Genomic DNA, 18,258 nt, shown 5'->3' on the forward strand with positions numbered 1-18,258 from the left:
TTGTGTTTCACGACCGCCGCTGGTGTACGTGATCAAATGCGATTTTTTTTCCGATACTGCGTGTTAGCAATGATCAAGTCACTTGCAACAGCATACTCCAGGATTCGCAACCCGTCGTCGTTACGAGCTCCATAGCCGTATCCACCATGACAACTCTCGAATCCGTCTTTCCGAGAACCGACATGTCCGTTGAAGTCTCCTTCGATTAAAAGTATTTCTTCGCTTTCCAGGGATTGGACGTACTGCTCCAGATCCTCCCAAAAGCTTGCCTTCTCTTCTTCACTACAGCCCGCCTGTGGCGCATAAGCAGAGACGACTCGCAATTCCACTTTTCCTGTATCTACTTTTACAGCCATCAAGCGATCCTATAGTCGATCCACCGCTGTGACGCTATTTCTAAACAACTCGTTCAATATGATACCAATTGCCATTGCGATTTGATGTGCCGTGGTAGACCAGCTTGTGGCCATCGCTTAATTCCCTTGCCTTGGAGCCTTTCTCTCCTGTACACAACATATGTCAACACGGCGTTTTCTGAGACTGTCTACCAGTTCACGACTTCTTCCAGTGAGCGTCCCAACGTTAAGTGTTGCCAAGCGCACTGGACGTTGCTGGCGATGGCGGACTAACTTCTTTGGCCGGCTTCGTCCTCTAGCCGGTAGCCCTCGCATATTTGTCACATTGCCCGGGCGAGGACAATGCGCGTCGCTTCTGGGGTACGCCCTAGCTTCTGAAGAACACATAGTAGACATTAGCAGTATGACGCGACGGGGATGTTGTCCTCGGTCGGCTTGTCGCACTAGCAAGCTAGCAGCCTGGCACCGGAATCGTCGTACTACCTCCTCACTTAGCTAGCCTGTAGCCTTGGCCCAAGGACCGGGCTACTAGCCGGACACTTTTGTGGCATGGTTGAACCTGCCGAGACGAAGTCTCGCCACCATAGCTTCCCGACGGCCAGGGCCACCGCTGCGCCGCTTTGAGGCGTGAGGTAGGATTTGCAGCAGTGTTGGAGTGATGGCCTTTTATAGCTGATGGCTGCTTTTTTATCGACGGTCTTGGCGGAACAGGGAAAACTTACCTCCGTAACACCATTTGCAACTTGGCCCTAGAGCAGCGACGTCAAGCGTTGTGCGCTGCGTGGACAGGAGTCGCAGCCAATCTTCCGCTAAGTGGAGGAACGGTGATCTCAGCGTTCAAGCTCAACATGGTCGTTGTGAATGGCACATTTCTGATAAAATGTCAACAAAAAGGAAATGACCCTAAGGTGAGCATTTGAAGCCCTCAATGGTTTGCTGCAAGATATTGTGCAGAACGATAGGACATGCGGCGGTAAGGTATTTATCATTGGAGGCGATTTCCGACGGGTGTTGCGTTCTTCATGGTCTTGGCAACAAGAATATGAATAAAGACTCTCGGACGCTATGTACTCGGATTTCGTTTCATTTGTGGGAGCCGTAAAAACCAGCTAGCTGTAATATCAAGAATCGGCAACCACTGGAATAAACAGCTGCCATTTCGACCACGAAAAAAGCAATTCCCGTATGTCTTGCTTTTGCAATGACTATCAATAAAGGTAGGGACAGTCTTTCAACAAAGTGCGAGTGTATTTGCCAGAAGACGTGTTTAGTTATGGGCAATTAGGCATTCTCCCGTGTAAAAACTCCGGCCGGAATATAGGTCCAAACACCGCATGCATCGGTGAATAATATAGTGTACAATGAAGTTTTGTTATCAAAAATCCAACAATTGAGAAGCAGATCAATAACAGAAAAGTGATTAAAAAATAACTTGTCACAAATTATTTGAATTATTAAATAAGTTTTTTTTTTCGCAAACACTAAAACTCTAAAAACTTCAGCAAAACGATTACTATGAGCAATATGAACGCAATGGAAAGAAGGAATGGAAGTATTCTATTGCTGTCGAATATTTCGAATCCTTAGTTCAAGGCGAAGATATTTTTGCACCAGAAAAATGGGTAAGGCAAGTACCCGGCTATAGTCAGATGGCACACCCAACTGTAAGACAGTGAATATGTAAATGGAAAATCAGAATGGATGAATGAATAGCACATAAGAAACCACAAAAGATTACATTTTTGTTTACGAAAAAGACCGGAATGACCACAAACCAAAACTGTGCTAACATAATCATCTCAGTGTACACAACAAAAAGGTTCCGTATCCCTTTTGTAGGACTTTCCTCTGGAACCACTCCGAACTCTAGCATATTTCGAAAGAAATAATAAAACATGAAAAAGTGGCATTAGCATTTCAGAAAGCAAGAACCATGACAATATATTTCACCGTGGAGATATTTTCTTGAGACTAAGTAGCTTCTCAATTTCTTTTGCTGAATTTTTCATTGCAAAAGGACCTACCACTAGCAGATACTACGATAAGCATGCTAGGACATGGAAAAAAGAATGTTACGAGCATGTCAGAAAGCTGTAACTAAATATAATCGTATAGTTCACTGTTTATTAAGAGGTGAGTTCTCCAGTTGTTCTGTACTATTTTTAATGCAGTCCTAGGTACTTCTAATAACATATATAAGCATAAACAAGTCTTTACAGCATATCAAAACCAAGATAATATGCTTCACTGCAAAATATTAAAAGCATCATCCACCGAATCTGGAGTGCGGATTTCCGGTGGAGAATTCGTATACGGATCGTAGATTACTGAGAGAAGGGTGATTCCATCCATTTCTTCCTAATTGCCGTAAAAAAACGGCCGGAAAGATACGGCTTCGAGCGTTCCGGCGCAGTATTTTCCACAAGGAGTCCGATTGGAGCGCGCCAGCCTTATGCACGCGCGCATCTTCAGGGCCGTTTTTTACGACAATTAGGAAGGAATGGACGAAATCTCCCCCTCTCCACAATCTATTATCCCGTGTACAAATACTCCACCTGAAATCCGCACTACCTCAGATTCATGCTTGCCTTTAAGTGGGTTGTCCAATTCTTTTGAACTATAATACTTCCAATTGGGTGATGTCCAGTCACTTCTAGATACTTCAAAAAGGACACCCCGAAACCAAAAGAGGAGTTCTACCAGCATATCGGAAACCATGATAATATACTCCACTGTATAACGTTAAGAATTAACCAGCTCTTTTATTGGTATTTGAATTGGAAAATGCCTTATCACACCTAAATATTTCTAAAAGCGTTCTTCAAAACCAGAAGAGGAGTTCCATCTGTATATCAGAAAGCAGTAACCACGATGATATACTTTTAGGTACTTCTAGACACTTTTTAAAGCACTATCTCAGATTCATGCTGTATGGTATGCTGCCTTTAAGTGGGTTGTCCAATTCTTTTGAACTATGATACTAAGACATGGAAAAAAGAGTGTTTTCAAGATATCAGAAAGCTGGTATATTTCACTGCTCAGGATTAGGTAGATTCCTTCATCTTTGGCTGGACATTCCTTTCGAAGATTCAGTAACACTTCTAGATACTTTGAAAGGATACTCTAAATGATGGTGCCAGCGTATGAGGAGGCTGGCGAACATTCTTTTGTTTATAAGAGAAGTGAGAACGATGATCAGACTTCAATTCTTTTATAGCATTATAGCATTATTATTATTCATTTTTGCTACACAGTGTTAAGTTATTTTTGGTTGGACTTTTTACTAGAAAAAGATTCACAACTGTTTGATACCTTAATATGCACCCTTTATCATTATAAAAATTAGAGGGACGATCGAATACAGCAGCTGTTAATGCATGACAAATTCCCTCTGCTGGATTGAGCACCTTATCTGATTCTTTTGTTGAACTTTACGTTGGAAAAAACCTTATTGCTCTTAAATACGTTTGGAAATACACTCTGACATGAGGAGTGGTACCAGCGTATGAGAAGCTGTGGAACAGATTTTCTCACAGGGAAATAATGAAAGTAATGAACGCAAGCTGTGATCGTATGACATATTTTCCTTTGTGGTATTAAATAGGTTCCTCAACTCTTTCGTTTACCTTTTTTAAACTAGCACTTCGAGAAGTATTGCTTGGCATGAGGAAAATGAATCGGATGATCAAATACCGAAGCTCTGATGCCATCAAATTAATTAACTCTACTGCACTAAATTAGTTCTCCCTTTTCAAATGCAATTCTCATTGGAAAAAGGGCTACTACTCTTATATACCTCGAGAGGCATACTTAATCCGAAGAAAAGTGAGAGATGAAGTTGCTGACCTGCACTTGCTCTTCGTATGTTTCTAAACTTGGCCAGAGAAAAAAAAAACGTAGCTTATTCCTGCTCATTTGTACACGTTTCCAAAACTTAGTCATTTCTGGAGACTTTTGACACTGCCAGGCATCTGTTTCAAGTGAAATTGTCGGCGTTCTTTTCGAACCAGTAGAGGTGTCAATGAACTATTTTGATGTCTTTCCGCCTTTCTCTTTGTTGCTTGGCAGATTGCTCACATTCAGCTTACATACGCGTTGTTCTGGAACGTTAACAAAAATTCTTTAATTCTATAGGCTTAGAGATTTGCGAAAGTGCGGTGCATCAATGGGAACAATTGTCCAAGCGAAATGAGTACATTGGAAATTCTGAGAGGCCGATGTCAGCCGGACGAACAGAGTGATATATATATATATATATATATATATATATATATATCAAATTTCCTTTAAGTCGTAAATTTTTAGCTTTGTTTCTACGCTGCTGTGCATTTCATACTTCCATAATCATACGTACTGTCGTATCAAAACGGCATGAAGCCGGAGTATTTGCACGAGTGGTTGCACTGGAGAAACGCGATTCTTGAGCGTTCGCAGATAGCATGCGAGCGGTTTTTCCCAATTAACGTCACATGAGTCGATATTGGCCGCAATTTTTTTTTGGTTATTTTCATTCTTTTAGCTTTTTCTTCTGGGTTTTTCGTCTTTTGTTTATTCTTTCGATTTTTGTTATGTTTGCTCTATTTGCTTTTGTTATATAGATCTATATTGAATCTGTACTGTTCTTAAGCTATTGTATTGCTTCCGTTCAAGTATTTATTTTCATGTTAAGATTCTTTTTTGTTTGTAAAGGAGGGAGAGCAGGCGAAGAAACAAAGAAGAATATTATCATAAAAATAAATTCAATTTTGAAGCAGATTTCAAAAGCAAAACATGAACAAAAGCAATGAGCAGTAAGAAAAATACAGATACGATGTATGTAGATATCTATAGCAAAAGCAAATACAGGAAAGATAACAAGAAAAACAAACACAAAAGACGAAAAAAAATCAGAAAGAAAAGCAAAAAGATTGGAAACAACCTAAAAATTAAGGCCAGTATCGATCTAGATGACCTCACTTGGCAAAGTTTGGTAAATTGCTAAGCGGTCAAAAACCGCGTTGCTCCAGCGCAACCACTTGTGCAACTACACCGCGCTTCACGTCGTTTTGAACCGACTATATTATACTGTTTTGAACCAACTATATGTTGGAATCTGCTGTAGAAAGGGAGCTTAGGGAAAGCACCTGAAACCATACAAGTAGCAAGTTTTTATTTTCCAATTTTTAATAATAATCTTCTTCCTCGTATGAAGTTATGCTTTAAGGATACCCTGCTTTCGTTATTCATTGATGAATTGGTATCAAAAACGAACCTGCTTGTTCATCTTCTGCAGCAACACTGAAGAAGCTAACGAGTACCTTCAAAAAAATGAACTGATGGCCTTTGGTAAATGTTAACTGTTAATTAGTTATTATTATTATTATTATTATTATTATTAATTAGTTTATTGTTAATTTTGTTAATTTAACAAAAATTAACATTGTGTAAGCATCCTTCCTTATTTGAAGCATCTTGTAATTGACAAGAACTAGAAAATGCAAAAAAAAATTGTCTCTACTTATGCTTGATGCAAATTATCAGGTGCGGGCACTGTCCATTTTTACACTGCTGTTCAATGTGGCCATACTGTATGCAAACTGATGCAAACTCTTCAATACACAGTTGGGAATGATTACTTTGCATTGTCATCAAAGAAATGAAGAAAGAGAATAATTTTCCAATTATATCATCTAGGAAGAATAAATAAATAATAATAATAATGAAACTTTAAATGTATTACATACCTAAAAAGGAGGTAAGAAATTTGAAACCCTTTGATAGCGAAGCAGATTAGAGGCACCCAATAAGTCAAAAACATTGATAACCAGAAATATGTAAAGTCTCCCATCCTTCCTAGGAACTCCTGAATTCCTTGTTTTCTTGAGGATGAGTGTTTAAAAGAGCGATATGTCATAATACATACCAGTGCAACGGTCGCTCCGCTCTCCTATCCAATCGATAGCAATGTTTTTCAAAAATGCAGAGAAGCAGCTCTGCTTTAAAAAAGAACACCTAAAAACTATGTCCCAAAAGGGTCTTCCCATATACTATCTTGGAAAGTTTCTTGGCAGATGCAAAGTTATCATCAACGTATGTGAAAAAAAACAATAGCTTTTTACCGTCTACTTAACAAAAGTAGTTCAACATAAATAGTGTCAGTGATTAACTAAACGGTCTTTCTGCGACATATCTATATCCGCCATCAAATATCCCTGCACTTTTTGTCACCTTCCGCAAATAGTAAGTGACAGATAAGCGCAAAGAACTGATGAAATCGATCATGGCTGAAAAATATCGTCGCACTGGGCATATATGTGATCTTACCTCTAAGAGTCAACTTCCGTCCAATTCTACACGATACAAAAAGAGAAAACGAATCATTGCCTAAAGTCATATTCCACACCTTCCTCACTTATCTCGCATTCTCACCATCGCACATTGCAGTACTGTTCACCATTTCGCTCCGTCCTCACGTTCAACTGTCTCGCAAATTTTATCGCACAATACAGTTCGAAGTTGCTGTGCTGACTACGATTACTACGATGACCACGAGCGGCACCTTGGCGAACTTTCCATTACATTCATTCAACCACCCAAGTATAACAGTCTGTTGCAATTCGAATATCGGTGGGAATACGCACATTCAGAAAGGCGCAGTCTTCTGCTCTATATAACAGGAGGAATGAGTGACAGAAACGAGCCAAAAAATGATGATGGAGTTGGTGGTTTGCTGAGTTGAATGGCTGGAACATGTCTCAAAACATGGACCATTAGAAACTCTTCGAGTGAGTTGTTCTCGTCAATTTCTGAAGCTACGATTTAAGTGGAGTTATCGTACCATACCAGGCGTTCTTCACATATTAGGAGCAGTTTCTTTGCAGCTGCAGCCGAACATTTTCAATAGATATTAATTTGCCGATTTACATGAATGGCTGCAGAAAGACTAATAATCATCTACTTGCCTATTTCCTTACTGTTACTTTATTTGTCCCAAATGATTTCGAATGATAACCAACAAAGTATTCATTATTCCACCGTGCAAGACAAAGTGGTTAGTCAACAAAGACTATCGTTGCTTGCTGCAAATCGCGCAACACAGTTTGATTTTTGAAGATAGGTTAGATCAGAACACAACGGATGCAATAAAATAAATAGTATAATAAACAGTAACATAAAAAAAAACTGTCGCATAATCGATCCTTGCAAATCCTACCTATCAGTGTAATGCACTAACACCTGCTCTGTTACTGCAGATAACTATTAGCATATGTAAATGCCACCTATATAGAGTAATTCTTAACGTCCGGTTTTTGTGTACGTTCGTTTTTTCCTGAAACGACACTAAAACGACTGCGATTTGGCTTCTATTTTGTTCACTTACAATGTTACAACAAAATGAATTGAGTGATATGATATTTTGACACAGAGTATGTGACCAGAAGGCAGAAGAGGTATTTTCTGGTTCTGCTTTTATATCATCTTAGCTACCGTATCTCAATACAAAAATATGAGGATGAACTACATTACAAGGTTAAGATTATGTAGGACTTCTCCATACTGTGAATTTACACAGTTCCTTCAGTTTTCAGTGTTTCTTTTTCACCCGAGCAGATATCTTGAAATTTCTTTATTTCATATAAGTCAGACAATGAATATACAAGAAATTGGAACCTAGCCTGAATTAGAACATAGTTGACGATGAGACTAAAAATTTGCAGTATTCGGAAACTTTCTCATTGTTAAACTTTGACAAATAACTTTAGATAGCGCTTAAGGAACGTAGAGCACCAAACACTATACAGACGTAAGTAACACGAAAATGAAAATGAATGGCGTATTTATTGTACTAGGTTGATGCAAAAATAATGCGCGTTTTTCGTTGCCTTATCTTAACGACAATTTTTTTTTCCGGTTACACCATCTTTAATATTAGGAGCGATATAGCGTTTTCTAGCGCATTTTATTGTAGTTATTAGTGCTGAAGTGACTTTGTACGAGAATCACTATTTGCTCAGTAGACTAGACCTAGACTTAAAAAATAATATGTCCATGCAAGATTTTCATCAAATCTACCTCTACTTAATAATCTAGAGTTCAAGCTGTGCAGTTCTGCAGCGAAGACAGCTCGGAATATCAACGCAGTTTGGGGTGAGGGAAGCACCATGAAATCCACGGTACTGCGTTGGTTCCAAAGGTTTCATTGTGGCAATGTGAGCCTCAACGGTAAGGAAAGTTGCAGCCGTCTTTTGGAAGTTGACGACCACCTGCTGAAGGAAATAATCGAAGATGATCCGCTTAAAACAACACGAAAGGTTGTCCAATGGCTAGTCGTTGACCATTCATCAGTCGTCTCAGTCATTTCAGTCATTTGGAAAAAATTGGGAAAGATGAAAAAGTTGGCAATTCCGTGCCGCATGACCTGAGCGAGTCCCAAACAAAGCGCTGTTTTGGGACGATCCATTTATCGATCGTATTGTTACGTGCTTATCCTTTACGACAACGATCTACTCAATGGGCGAACAAGGATGCACGCGCTCCCAAGCACTTCTCGAGGCCGAAAATGCACCTGAAGAAGACCATGGTGACTGTGTGATAGTGTGCTACAGGTGTAATCCACTGCAGCTTCATAAAACGAGACCATCACCGCAGAGAACTGCAAAGAACTGAATTGAATCGGTGAATTAAATACACCGGCAACCCCAACTTTTTCGCCCGCGTTAGTGAACAGAAAGGAACCGATTCTCGTACACGACAATGCCAGGTCACACAGAAAGGTGACGCTACGGTAAAGTTGAACGAGTTTGGCTACAAAACTGTTTCATCCACCATATTCGGCAGAACTTACGCGAACCGACTATCACTTTTTTCAAACAGCTAGACAGCTGCCGAAGAGGTAAGATCTTCCAAAACCAAGGTGATGCCGATAACGACGAAGTTCGTGGACCCCAAAAAGCTCATACTTTTGTGCAGCGAGAATACGGAAACTGGCGTGGAGAGTAATAGTTCTTATTTCGATTGGTAGAGGTTATTTTGAGGCGAGTTATAGCATTTCGGAGTGGATGTTTGAAAACGCGCATTATTTTTGCATTAATCTAATAAGATAGATACAGATAGACTTATACATATAGTATGCTAAGATTAAGATGCAACTGGGCCACTTTTTAGCATTACGCTGTGTACTTGCCTCATATGTACTTCTACATGATCCTGGAAGCAATTGTAGTTCTTCGGAGAGATCTGAAAAAATTAGTGTAACATAGATTAGTATCCTTGAAAGTGAAGTAAAATAATGAGGTTTAAAATTCCTGGTTTTTATTTCCACTAGTAACAGATCCAATGGAGCTGGTGTGGCCCAGTCGGTTACAGATCTGTTGTAGTCACAGGATCAATGATTCGAAACCGCCGTAGTGCCAACCAAATCTTTCATCCCTCTGAGGTCGATAAATTGGTACCAGACTTATTTGGGAGCACAAAAACACTGACTTGATGACTGACTCGGCTGGCCCCGCGAGTTATTGTACAGCCCAACACTCTTTTCAAAACCCCAACGATCACGATTTGCAGTAAAACGCGTTGACACATCCCAAGTAAATTGATATGCTAGTGACTTTACCCTTTTTTAACAGTCAATCAACAACAGTCTTCAACAATACTACGAGGAGCGTTGGCTTGCACATGAAAGGAGAAAGATTGGTCGTCGTCGCCTTTTATAAACTACTGGACCAATGTCCTTTCGTTCGAACCACGCAATGTTCACCTGCATTTTTTTTAAACTTTGACATCCGTTTCAAAATCCTTAATATTAGGTTGTTCGGAAATTGATGCAGGTCTGTGAAATATTTTTTAATTGAATGAATGATTATTAAATACCAAAGCATTTTTTTCTTCTATTCTTGTGATTAATTCTGATCCATTCAAAAACTTTTAAAAACGCTTCCTTTTTTAATTGGTTTTACAGGCTAGAAATGAAAGCATCTAAAAAACATTTCCGCTAGATTTATTTTTATGAGTTCAAACTTGGGCGTAGTGCTTCCCAAACTACTCGAAATAACAATGAAGAGTGGAGCGAGGACAGTGCTAACAAAAGCACAGAACAATGTCCAAAAATTTCCTCTTCAACACTTCACTCGGAAATGTAAGGTCTGTTGCTGCCATAATGTTGGTCCGAAAGTTTTGCAGCAAATTTTACACTTTCTCCAAACAATTATAACTTTATTGTTCACAGATATCAATCAATAATCAAAATAATAACCGTCATGATCCACAATGTCCAACGCTTCACCAAATTTCCAATTCCAAAAGTTCAAAGTCCAGAACTCTGTAGGATGCGAGTATTAGAGACGCGAAATGTCATTTTCCAGCTCTTTCTGATCATCGAATGTTTCCCCTCGTGGATGCAGCTTCAGTGCGAAACAAATGATACTCAGATGGGGCCAAGTCAGAAGCATAACCGGTGCGTGATAGAACTTCCCAATCAAAATCGAAAATTTCCCAGCGAGTAAGTTTTGGCATGGCATTGCCATGATGTAGAGCATCATGGCCAATTTTTTTTATGCTTCAGGCGAACTACGACTGCCAATTTCTGTAGTTGAAAAGATTCGAGCGGTCACGGTGTACCCAGATGGGAGCAGTTCATAGTACAGCATCCCTTTGAAATCCCAGAAACAAAACAGTAAGTTCTTCTTTTCGTGCTATCCTTCTTTCAACCCTTTCGGAGGTGGTTCGTCACAAGGTAGCCAATTTTTCTGCTATGTAAGATTAATACACAACCCCAACTCCTGCAATGATTTGGCAGAGAAAGTCGTGCCTGTAGTGGCGCAGAAGCAAAGACTGACACACACTCACTTTTGTCGCCAGCTCTGAGGCACTAAGTTCATGGGGATACGAATCGACATCACTTTTCTGTAACCCAGAGCTTATAGGCGTCTGAAGATTGTTCCACATTCGCTATCCAAATATAGTGGAATGGACGTGTCTCAGAGAGCATCACGCAAGGCTTCGTCATTTCAGTCAGTCGGGCGACCAGAGCGATGTCGAACTTCAAGCAAAATATCTGCTGACTCGAGCAGTTGGAACAAACGGGGACAGTCTAGCAGGATACTTGAACGCAGTAGAGTGCAGTGGCGTCGCATACGTTGTGGCCTTGAGGAAATTCGTAGTACAGATGGTTCGAATTTGACTTTGGCTTATTGAAGTGAAGGTGAATATCAGAGAAATGCGCGCCCCTATATACCCCTCTAATGTAAGCTTCTACAACTTTCTACCATATTCAATTGCCAAAAATTTTGACTCAAGACCTCTAAAATTTTGAATCGAAAAAGCAAATTTTGGTGCAAGACTCTCGGACTAATGTAATTCATTACAGCTTCTTGAATCTGGGTGAGATAATTAGGACGGCAACGTTTTTGAACAAGAACTACTTCGTGAAGCAGGACCAAATCGAAAACACTTCCACGACTTCGTCGACCCCAGAAATCCGGATTTTTTTTTTCGACAGGAATCAATTCACTTTTATCCCGTTCGCAAAATTGCGTTGATTCTAATGGCTCTTATTTTGATTGATAAAGTCTTTTCTAAGTTGAGAAAATTTGTTTTGAAGAAGTTGGTCAAAAACAGCTTAATAGATTTCAACTTTTGGATACCTTACTGGATGAGCAAATAACTCAAGTTTGCTTCAAACTTAATGCAAATAAATAGATAAGGTGCCTCCAAAATACTATATACCGTTTACTAGAGCTTTTCGAGCTCTGCATGACACCACTGTTTCGCTTTTTTAAATTTTAAATATCCCTGCTTTTAAGTATCAAGTGAACAAAATATAGCGTTCTCAACAACACTTCTTTTTCATTTAATCAAAACTATGGAACTGTTGAAGCTGGGATTTGTTGTGAAAACAAAGAAGTGGATAGTGGAGCAGTGCCCGAACATATCATCCGCCGTTGGTATTCCCGTCACAATTTTTTTCGCTCTACACGATAGTTTTCTTAAGACTTGTTAGCTTTCATTAATTCTGTTTTTTAACACTAAAATGAAGTGGAGAAAGCAACGAGACGGGTCAATCAGGGTCAATTGGTCGCAGATGTGGTGTATGGAGAAGAAAAATGCTTAAAAATGCCAAACTTTGTTGGTCTTCGCGTTCCAGAAAGAGGTATTTTGGGCTCATTGACAGACCACACATCGATCGGGGATTTGTGGGTTAAGGGAAAATTCATCATTTTATAATTTCTTCTGAAACAGGAAACCTGCAACAAATTAGTCAACCACACTCGCTGTTTTTACTTCGGTCCTTCCCAGATATTCAGTATTTTAAAGGCAGCATACCATGAGTCTGGGATGGTACGGATTTCACGTGGAGCATTCGTATACGGGATGATTGGAGACCGGGGTGATTCCGCTCATCTCTAACTGAATCACTGCAAGCAGCCGGCCCCTGAATGTTGTTTTGTACGATGCCTTCTATCGCAGCGCGCAACAATTGCACGCGTAGCAGCGCAAGGGGTGGAGTGTTGCAATAGATGGCGTCGTACAAAACAGCATTCTGGAGGCGGCTGTTTGCAGTGATGCAGGGAGAGATGAGCGGAACCACCCCGCTCATCTCTCTTTGCATAATCCATGACCCCGTATACGGATACTTCACCTGAAATCCGCACCACCTCAGATTCCTGGTATGCTGCCTTTAATGACCTGAAAAGACTAAATATCAATAAAATTTTAAAAAATCAAAACACCACCACCGTGTAACGTGAGAAATGCTCTATCAAATGATGGACATTTGCCAGTTGCTTTAACCACTTTTTTAGGTTTGAAAAAAAAACGCTCAAGACTATTCGCCAATGTTTTCGCAACGAGTCTCTTGCTGGAGGGATCCCAATCGGTTAGCCGCAACGATACTTGTCTCACGATCTATCATAACGGAATCAAGCACATCACCGTCAAAAGAAGGTCATGCCTAACGAATATCACAGTGTCACCATTATTATGTTTTATACGGAATCGGAACAACGCGATCTCCACATGAGATTTTTTCTTGTCACAGATAGAAGGGGAAACTGCGAAATTTACACGGTGGAGTTCAAAGATCACTATAAGCTGTGTACTTCATAATCATTTTATAACAAGACATTGCAGCAACCAGCACCGACGTTCCTTGGAAACCTTCACGATAAAGGTTAAAAGTAGATAAAGTGTCCGGCGTTGATCAATCCGCTTGGGATGAATCGCGTCCACTTCAATTCACAATCGTTTGAAGTTATGAATGGGCAACTGGCCTATGCAATGACTTGCAGTGGCTAGCCGATGTGTCAAGTCAGTCCTTTTATCATCTCAAACAAGTCTGGTACCAATTTATCCACCCCGAGGGGATGAAAGGCTTGGTTGAAGACTAGGGCAGATTCGAACTTAAAGCCATCACCCCACGAATCTGAGGTGGTGCAGATTTCAGGTGGAGTATTCGTATACGGGATGGGAGACTACGGAGAGGGGGGTGATTCCGTCCATTTCTTCTTAATTGCCGTAAAAAACGGCCTGGAAGATGCGGTGCCGCACAAGGCTGGCGCGCTCCAGTCGAACTCACTGTAGAAAATAGGGCGCCAAAACGCCTGAAGCCGTATCTTCCGGGCCGTTTTTTACGGCAATTAGGAAGAAATGGACGGAATCACCCCCCTCTCCGTAGTCTCCCATCCCGTATACGAATACTCCACCTAAAATCTGCACCACCTCAGATTCGTGGGGTGATGCCTTTAAGTTGCGCAGGCAGCGGAACCTCTTACCGACTGCGCTACACTCACCCTACCCTCACGATAGTACGAATAATGCTGAAAACAAGCTGTCAGGACAATTTTGTTCTGCATTACTGCAAGAAGTTTCAAGTGTAAGTTTAAAAACTTGTAATAACAGACACTAAGCAGACTAGACGATAGTTGGCGATATGATGCTCGTCCGCCTTATAGAAAAACACGTCTCGTTCATCTCCAACTGCTTAGGACTCTGGTAAGAGCGCTCGCTGGGGAACTGATGAGGACTGGCAATAAATTATTCAAGGGTTCAGATTCATTCTAGATCGCTTTCAAAAAAAAAAAATGAAAACCAAGAATACGAGAAAATAGGGTTCCAAAAACCAAATGTAAGGCGGCAGGCGTGAGGCGAGAGCACAAGAAGAAGGAACCGATGAGCAAGCTAATACATACCAAATGCCGCAAAAACACACTTGAATTAATCGGCGGGCGGGTGTTACAGCCTAACGCGACTATCTGCATCTCTGCCGGGGTGTGCAGTCTTTAGTCATATCCGAGCTCATCCTGTTCAATCTTTAGCAAAAGGTCGCATAGAATCCCTCCATCTGTGGCTATTCATAATCGTCGAAACGGTACGTCTCGACTGAACTGTCTGTCATCGCCAAGTGTCCTCCTTTCACAACCTGGGTCAAAAACTTTACCTTCCGACCATGAGGCTTACACAGTCCGGAACTGTGAGCATCTTCAGGACAACTTGGACAGGACGAGTAGACGATCTCCTCTTAGCATGACTAAAGATGCGAAGGTTTTCTGTGAGTATTTCAGAAGGCCGGGCAAGATGTCGGTGTTTTCCACGTGTCAAGGGACGGACAGACGGTGCTAAAACAACATCAATGGGAAATTGCTCAACTGTACTTCGCATGATGTCGTCGATAGCAAACTTGAACAGAGAGGCTCCTGCCACGCCCCCTTGTCTTACTCCACTTTCCACTTCGAACTGTAAAACTGAAGAAGTAAATCCGGCTAGTGTTCGAACAACACCAGTTGTTTTTCTGTTCATGTCCTCGATAAAGCGAACGAATTTCCCTGGTAATCGATCGGCGTAAAACGTGTTGAGCGATCTCGATGAGGAGAATCGAAAGCGGTTTCAAGTCCAAAAAGGTTAATTGCATTTGCTTCGACCTCTACCAGATTTCGATCAATCTTCTGACGATGGTTAGTCTTCATCCTACTTAATCGTTTTTCGAGCAGAATGAAAGCCCATCAGGATGATCTATTCCAAAACCTTGTACATTACACTCAGCAGTGATATTATTCGGTAATTTCGTTACGTGACCGATGAATTCTTGTAGAGGGGAATTATGATAGCGTTTCCACAAGTCAGGTATCCATTCGTTATTTCATACTGAAATGATGATGCTCGTCATCTCAAGAATCCCAGAAGGAGGAAGAGATTTCTGCATTTTTGTGCTAATTCTATCGTATCCGACTTCATCGGCGTGCACGAGTTTAGGGACAGACGGCGCTTGCCGGTTCAACACGATGTTAAAATGTTCCCACCTGATGGGCAGGGTTGTCTCCCCGACTGGGACACCATTAGCCGTGTTCAGGACAAGCGAATACCTTTTCGTCTTGCCACCATACTGTCTTAGTAGGACAGTATGGTGGCAAGACGGCAATAGGCATAAGCTTCCTTCGGGTTCTGGTCCTCCCACACGTTTTCTCCTTCAGTTTTGACATCCATTCCTTCTCAGGATCACGTTTGGACAACGACGCAACATCCTTCTCAGGCGCTTCTCCTGGTTCACGTCACCAGTAATGCGGACCACACATACAAAATTGAATGTGGATCTTGTTTCAACAGATGCAAAGGCGAACCTCTTGCTGGGTGCTAAAATCGGGAGCGTTTTCTCTGCAGCGCCTCGAATGCATTTAATGAAAGAGTTAACGTTATCCGCTCTATTCTTGGTCCATAATACTATATTGATCGATACTCGTTGGCAGAACTTCTTCCTGCATTCGTCGCCTTTCAGACCTGCCAATTTGAGCTTTCGTTGATGATGAACTCCACGGCTTCTTTCTGCAACCGTACCATGGAGCTAAGAACAACTGTGCGGTGGTCGGCATCGAATACGAAGTCCCAGACAGCTCTAGATTTTCGCATGTCTGACAAAGAGATGTTTTTTTTTTGTTAGAACATAATCTAGCTGAACTTTAAGGATCGGCATATTCCGCGTTAACTGCTCTTCTGGCGTTAGAGGGGTTGCTCCTTGCTACGTAAGCTGATGGTGTCGGTGATTCCTCTTAAACGTAACCCAATTGCAGTAACGCAATCTGCTGTTTCGGTATCTTGGATATCAACGCATTTATTTCATCATGAAACGCGAATCTGTTATAGTCCTCAACGGCCTCCGTAAGTACATGAGCACTTACGATCCAGAGTTTGAGTTCTCTGCAACTCCGCAATCGTACATCTCGGCGACGCTGATCCAAACTCCTCAGCAGGTTGTTATTGTTCCTCACAGCTGTTGGGCAGCTTCCTACTTTAATTTCATCAGGATCACCGCAATAGATGGTGCAATTGTCGATATTGATGATGACGTAAAAGGCATCATATACTGATGCGACAGGAAGGACAGGGAGGAGATCCCCTTGATGAGATCGCCGTGTTAACTTGCAGACTCATTCTAACACATTACAGGAATTAAGTTGCCAGCAAAAGCATCAACATGGTCAAAATAAAAAAGCGACTTTGTAAAAAATGCCAATAGCAGACAGATACTGTTGTAACTTTCAGAATCTCTCGTAGACTGAACAAGAAAGTATTTCCAATACAAATTTTTTTCGAGAATTATTTAGTCACTACATAAATAATGTTATATCTCACATTTCCTCTGTTTTTCAAAATTAAGAAAAACAGAAGCTCTTTCTCGACTCAAAATATGCCCTACTTCATGTTTTTACAATCTATTTATTCTCTTGTAAACCTTCAGCGCTCCTTTTTCAAAACTCAATTGTCCGTTATTAAACATACGCTTCCAGTACAGAGAGATGTAAAAAAGATGTAAAAAAAGGAGTTTGTGGGATAATCTAGCAGGTAGCAACTTTCATCTGTATGAATCTGTCTCGGAGGTCAGATCGTTCATTTCCCGCCTCGGTTTGCTTGAGAGAGTGCAACTACGCTTCCGTTTCTCCCGATCGAGCAGAATGGTTGATCTCCGTCGTTGAAAGGTATCATGTGTCGTGATAACCTGATTTCACTTTCCTTTACACATGTGATCTTCGGTCGTTGCCGCAGGACTGAACTAAGAATCCCTTCTTCTACATGTATAACGCTGACCGCATTTTTCTCCCGCATGAGAAACGTTCAGGATTCCGAACAAGATGTAAAAGCAGAAAGAAGGTAGTCCTGAATTATTGAACACGCGAACGTTGCTAGCCCTCTTCACTACGTCCTCGATGTTCTTGAATTGTTCCGAAGCAGCTCGTTTCCTCCTGCCCGTTTCGGAGGTCAGATCGTCCATTATGATAATTTCACGACCTCGTTGAACATCCTCATTTAACTATCAAACAATCCTCAAGTTTGCACGTTGAGCGAATTTAACGCTTCAGTATACAAGCAACTAATTCATTTTCATGGAATATTGTTATCTTGGAGCACCAGGAAATTTTTCAGCTCGAGATACCGAATTCGAGCACACCTAGCAAACAAAGATTTTAAGTATAGTGAACTAAAAACTCCGTAATGCAAACAAGAACATTCTTAGTTTCATCACAAACAAAGAACTGTGAACTGGTTACCATTTGTCGAATTTCATTGATAGACTCGCTTAAGGCAGTGAGATCCATAGGAGTCATTTTCTGTTGTCCAAGTGAGCGAATCTAAAAACGAAATAATTGGACCAATACACGCATGCGTAAATATTCAAGATTAGAATCATTCAATTCCAGATTTATCAAGACTGCCTTTGATTTCATTTGATTGATTGATTTTGTCTTTATTTTGACGGTCAATTCTCAATCCAATTCAGATTCCCAGACACATATAGTTACAACGTTTCTATCCCGGCAGCTGCCATAAACAAAGAGCGAACGAAGTGCGGGTTGCAGAGCTGTCTACAATGCTACTGCAGTCGCAATTACTCTTTAGCACTGTCCAAACCTCGCCGTAGCCTTCTCGCTGCTGAAGT

At 41.0% G+C, this 18,258-nt stretch overlaps 2 protein-coding genes across 2 annotated transcripts in view; both read right to left on the reverse strand.

The window, feature by feature from the left end:
- Window positions 1-32: 32 nt before the first annotated feature.
- RB195_010305 (uncharacterized protein) lies at window positions 33-356 on the reverse strand (the record flags this gene model as incomplete). Its single annotated transcript, XM_064191241.1, has 1 exon — window positions 33-356. The coding sequence occupies one exon, from the start codon at window positions 354-356 to the stop codon at window positions 33-35; it is 324 nt and encodes a 107-aa protein (XP_064048824.1).
- A 9,117-nt stretch (window positions 357-9,473) lies between these two features.
- The window catches only part of RB195_010306 (uncharacterized protein), a gene marked incomplete at both ends in the record, with an annotated part of 29,606 nt that continues 20,821 nt past the window's right edge, over window positions 9,474-18,258 (reverse strand). Inside the window, 2 exons of the mRNA XM_064191242.1 lie at window positions 9,474-9,572; window positions 17,870-17,950. Coding sequence (XP_064048825.1) covers window positions 9,474-9,572; window positions 17,870-17,950 — 180 coding nt within the window. The remainder of the gene's footprint in view (window positions 9,573-17,869; window positions 17,951-18,258) is intronic.

This window comes from Necator americanus, chromosome III, assembly GCF_031761385.1.
Source record: "Necator americanus strain Aroian chromosome III, whole genome shotgun sequence".
NCBI classification, from domain to species: domain Eukaryota; kingdom Metazoa; phylum Nematoda; class Chromadorea; order Rhabditida; family Ancylostomatidae; genus Necator; species Necator americanus.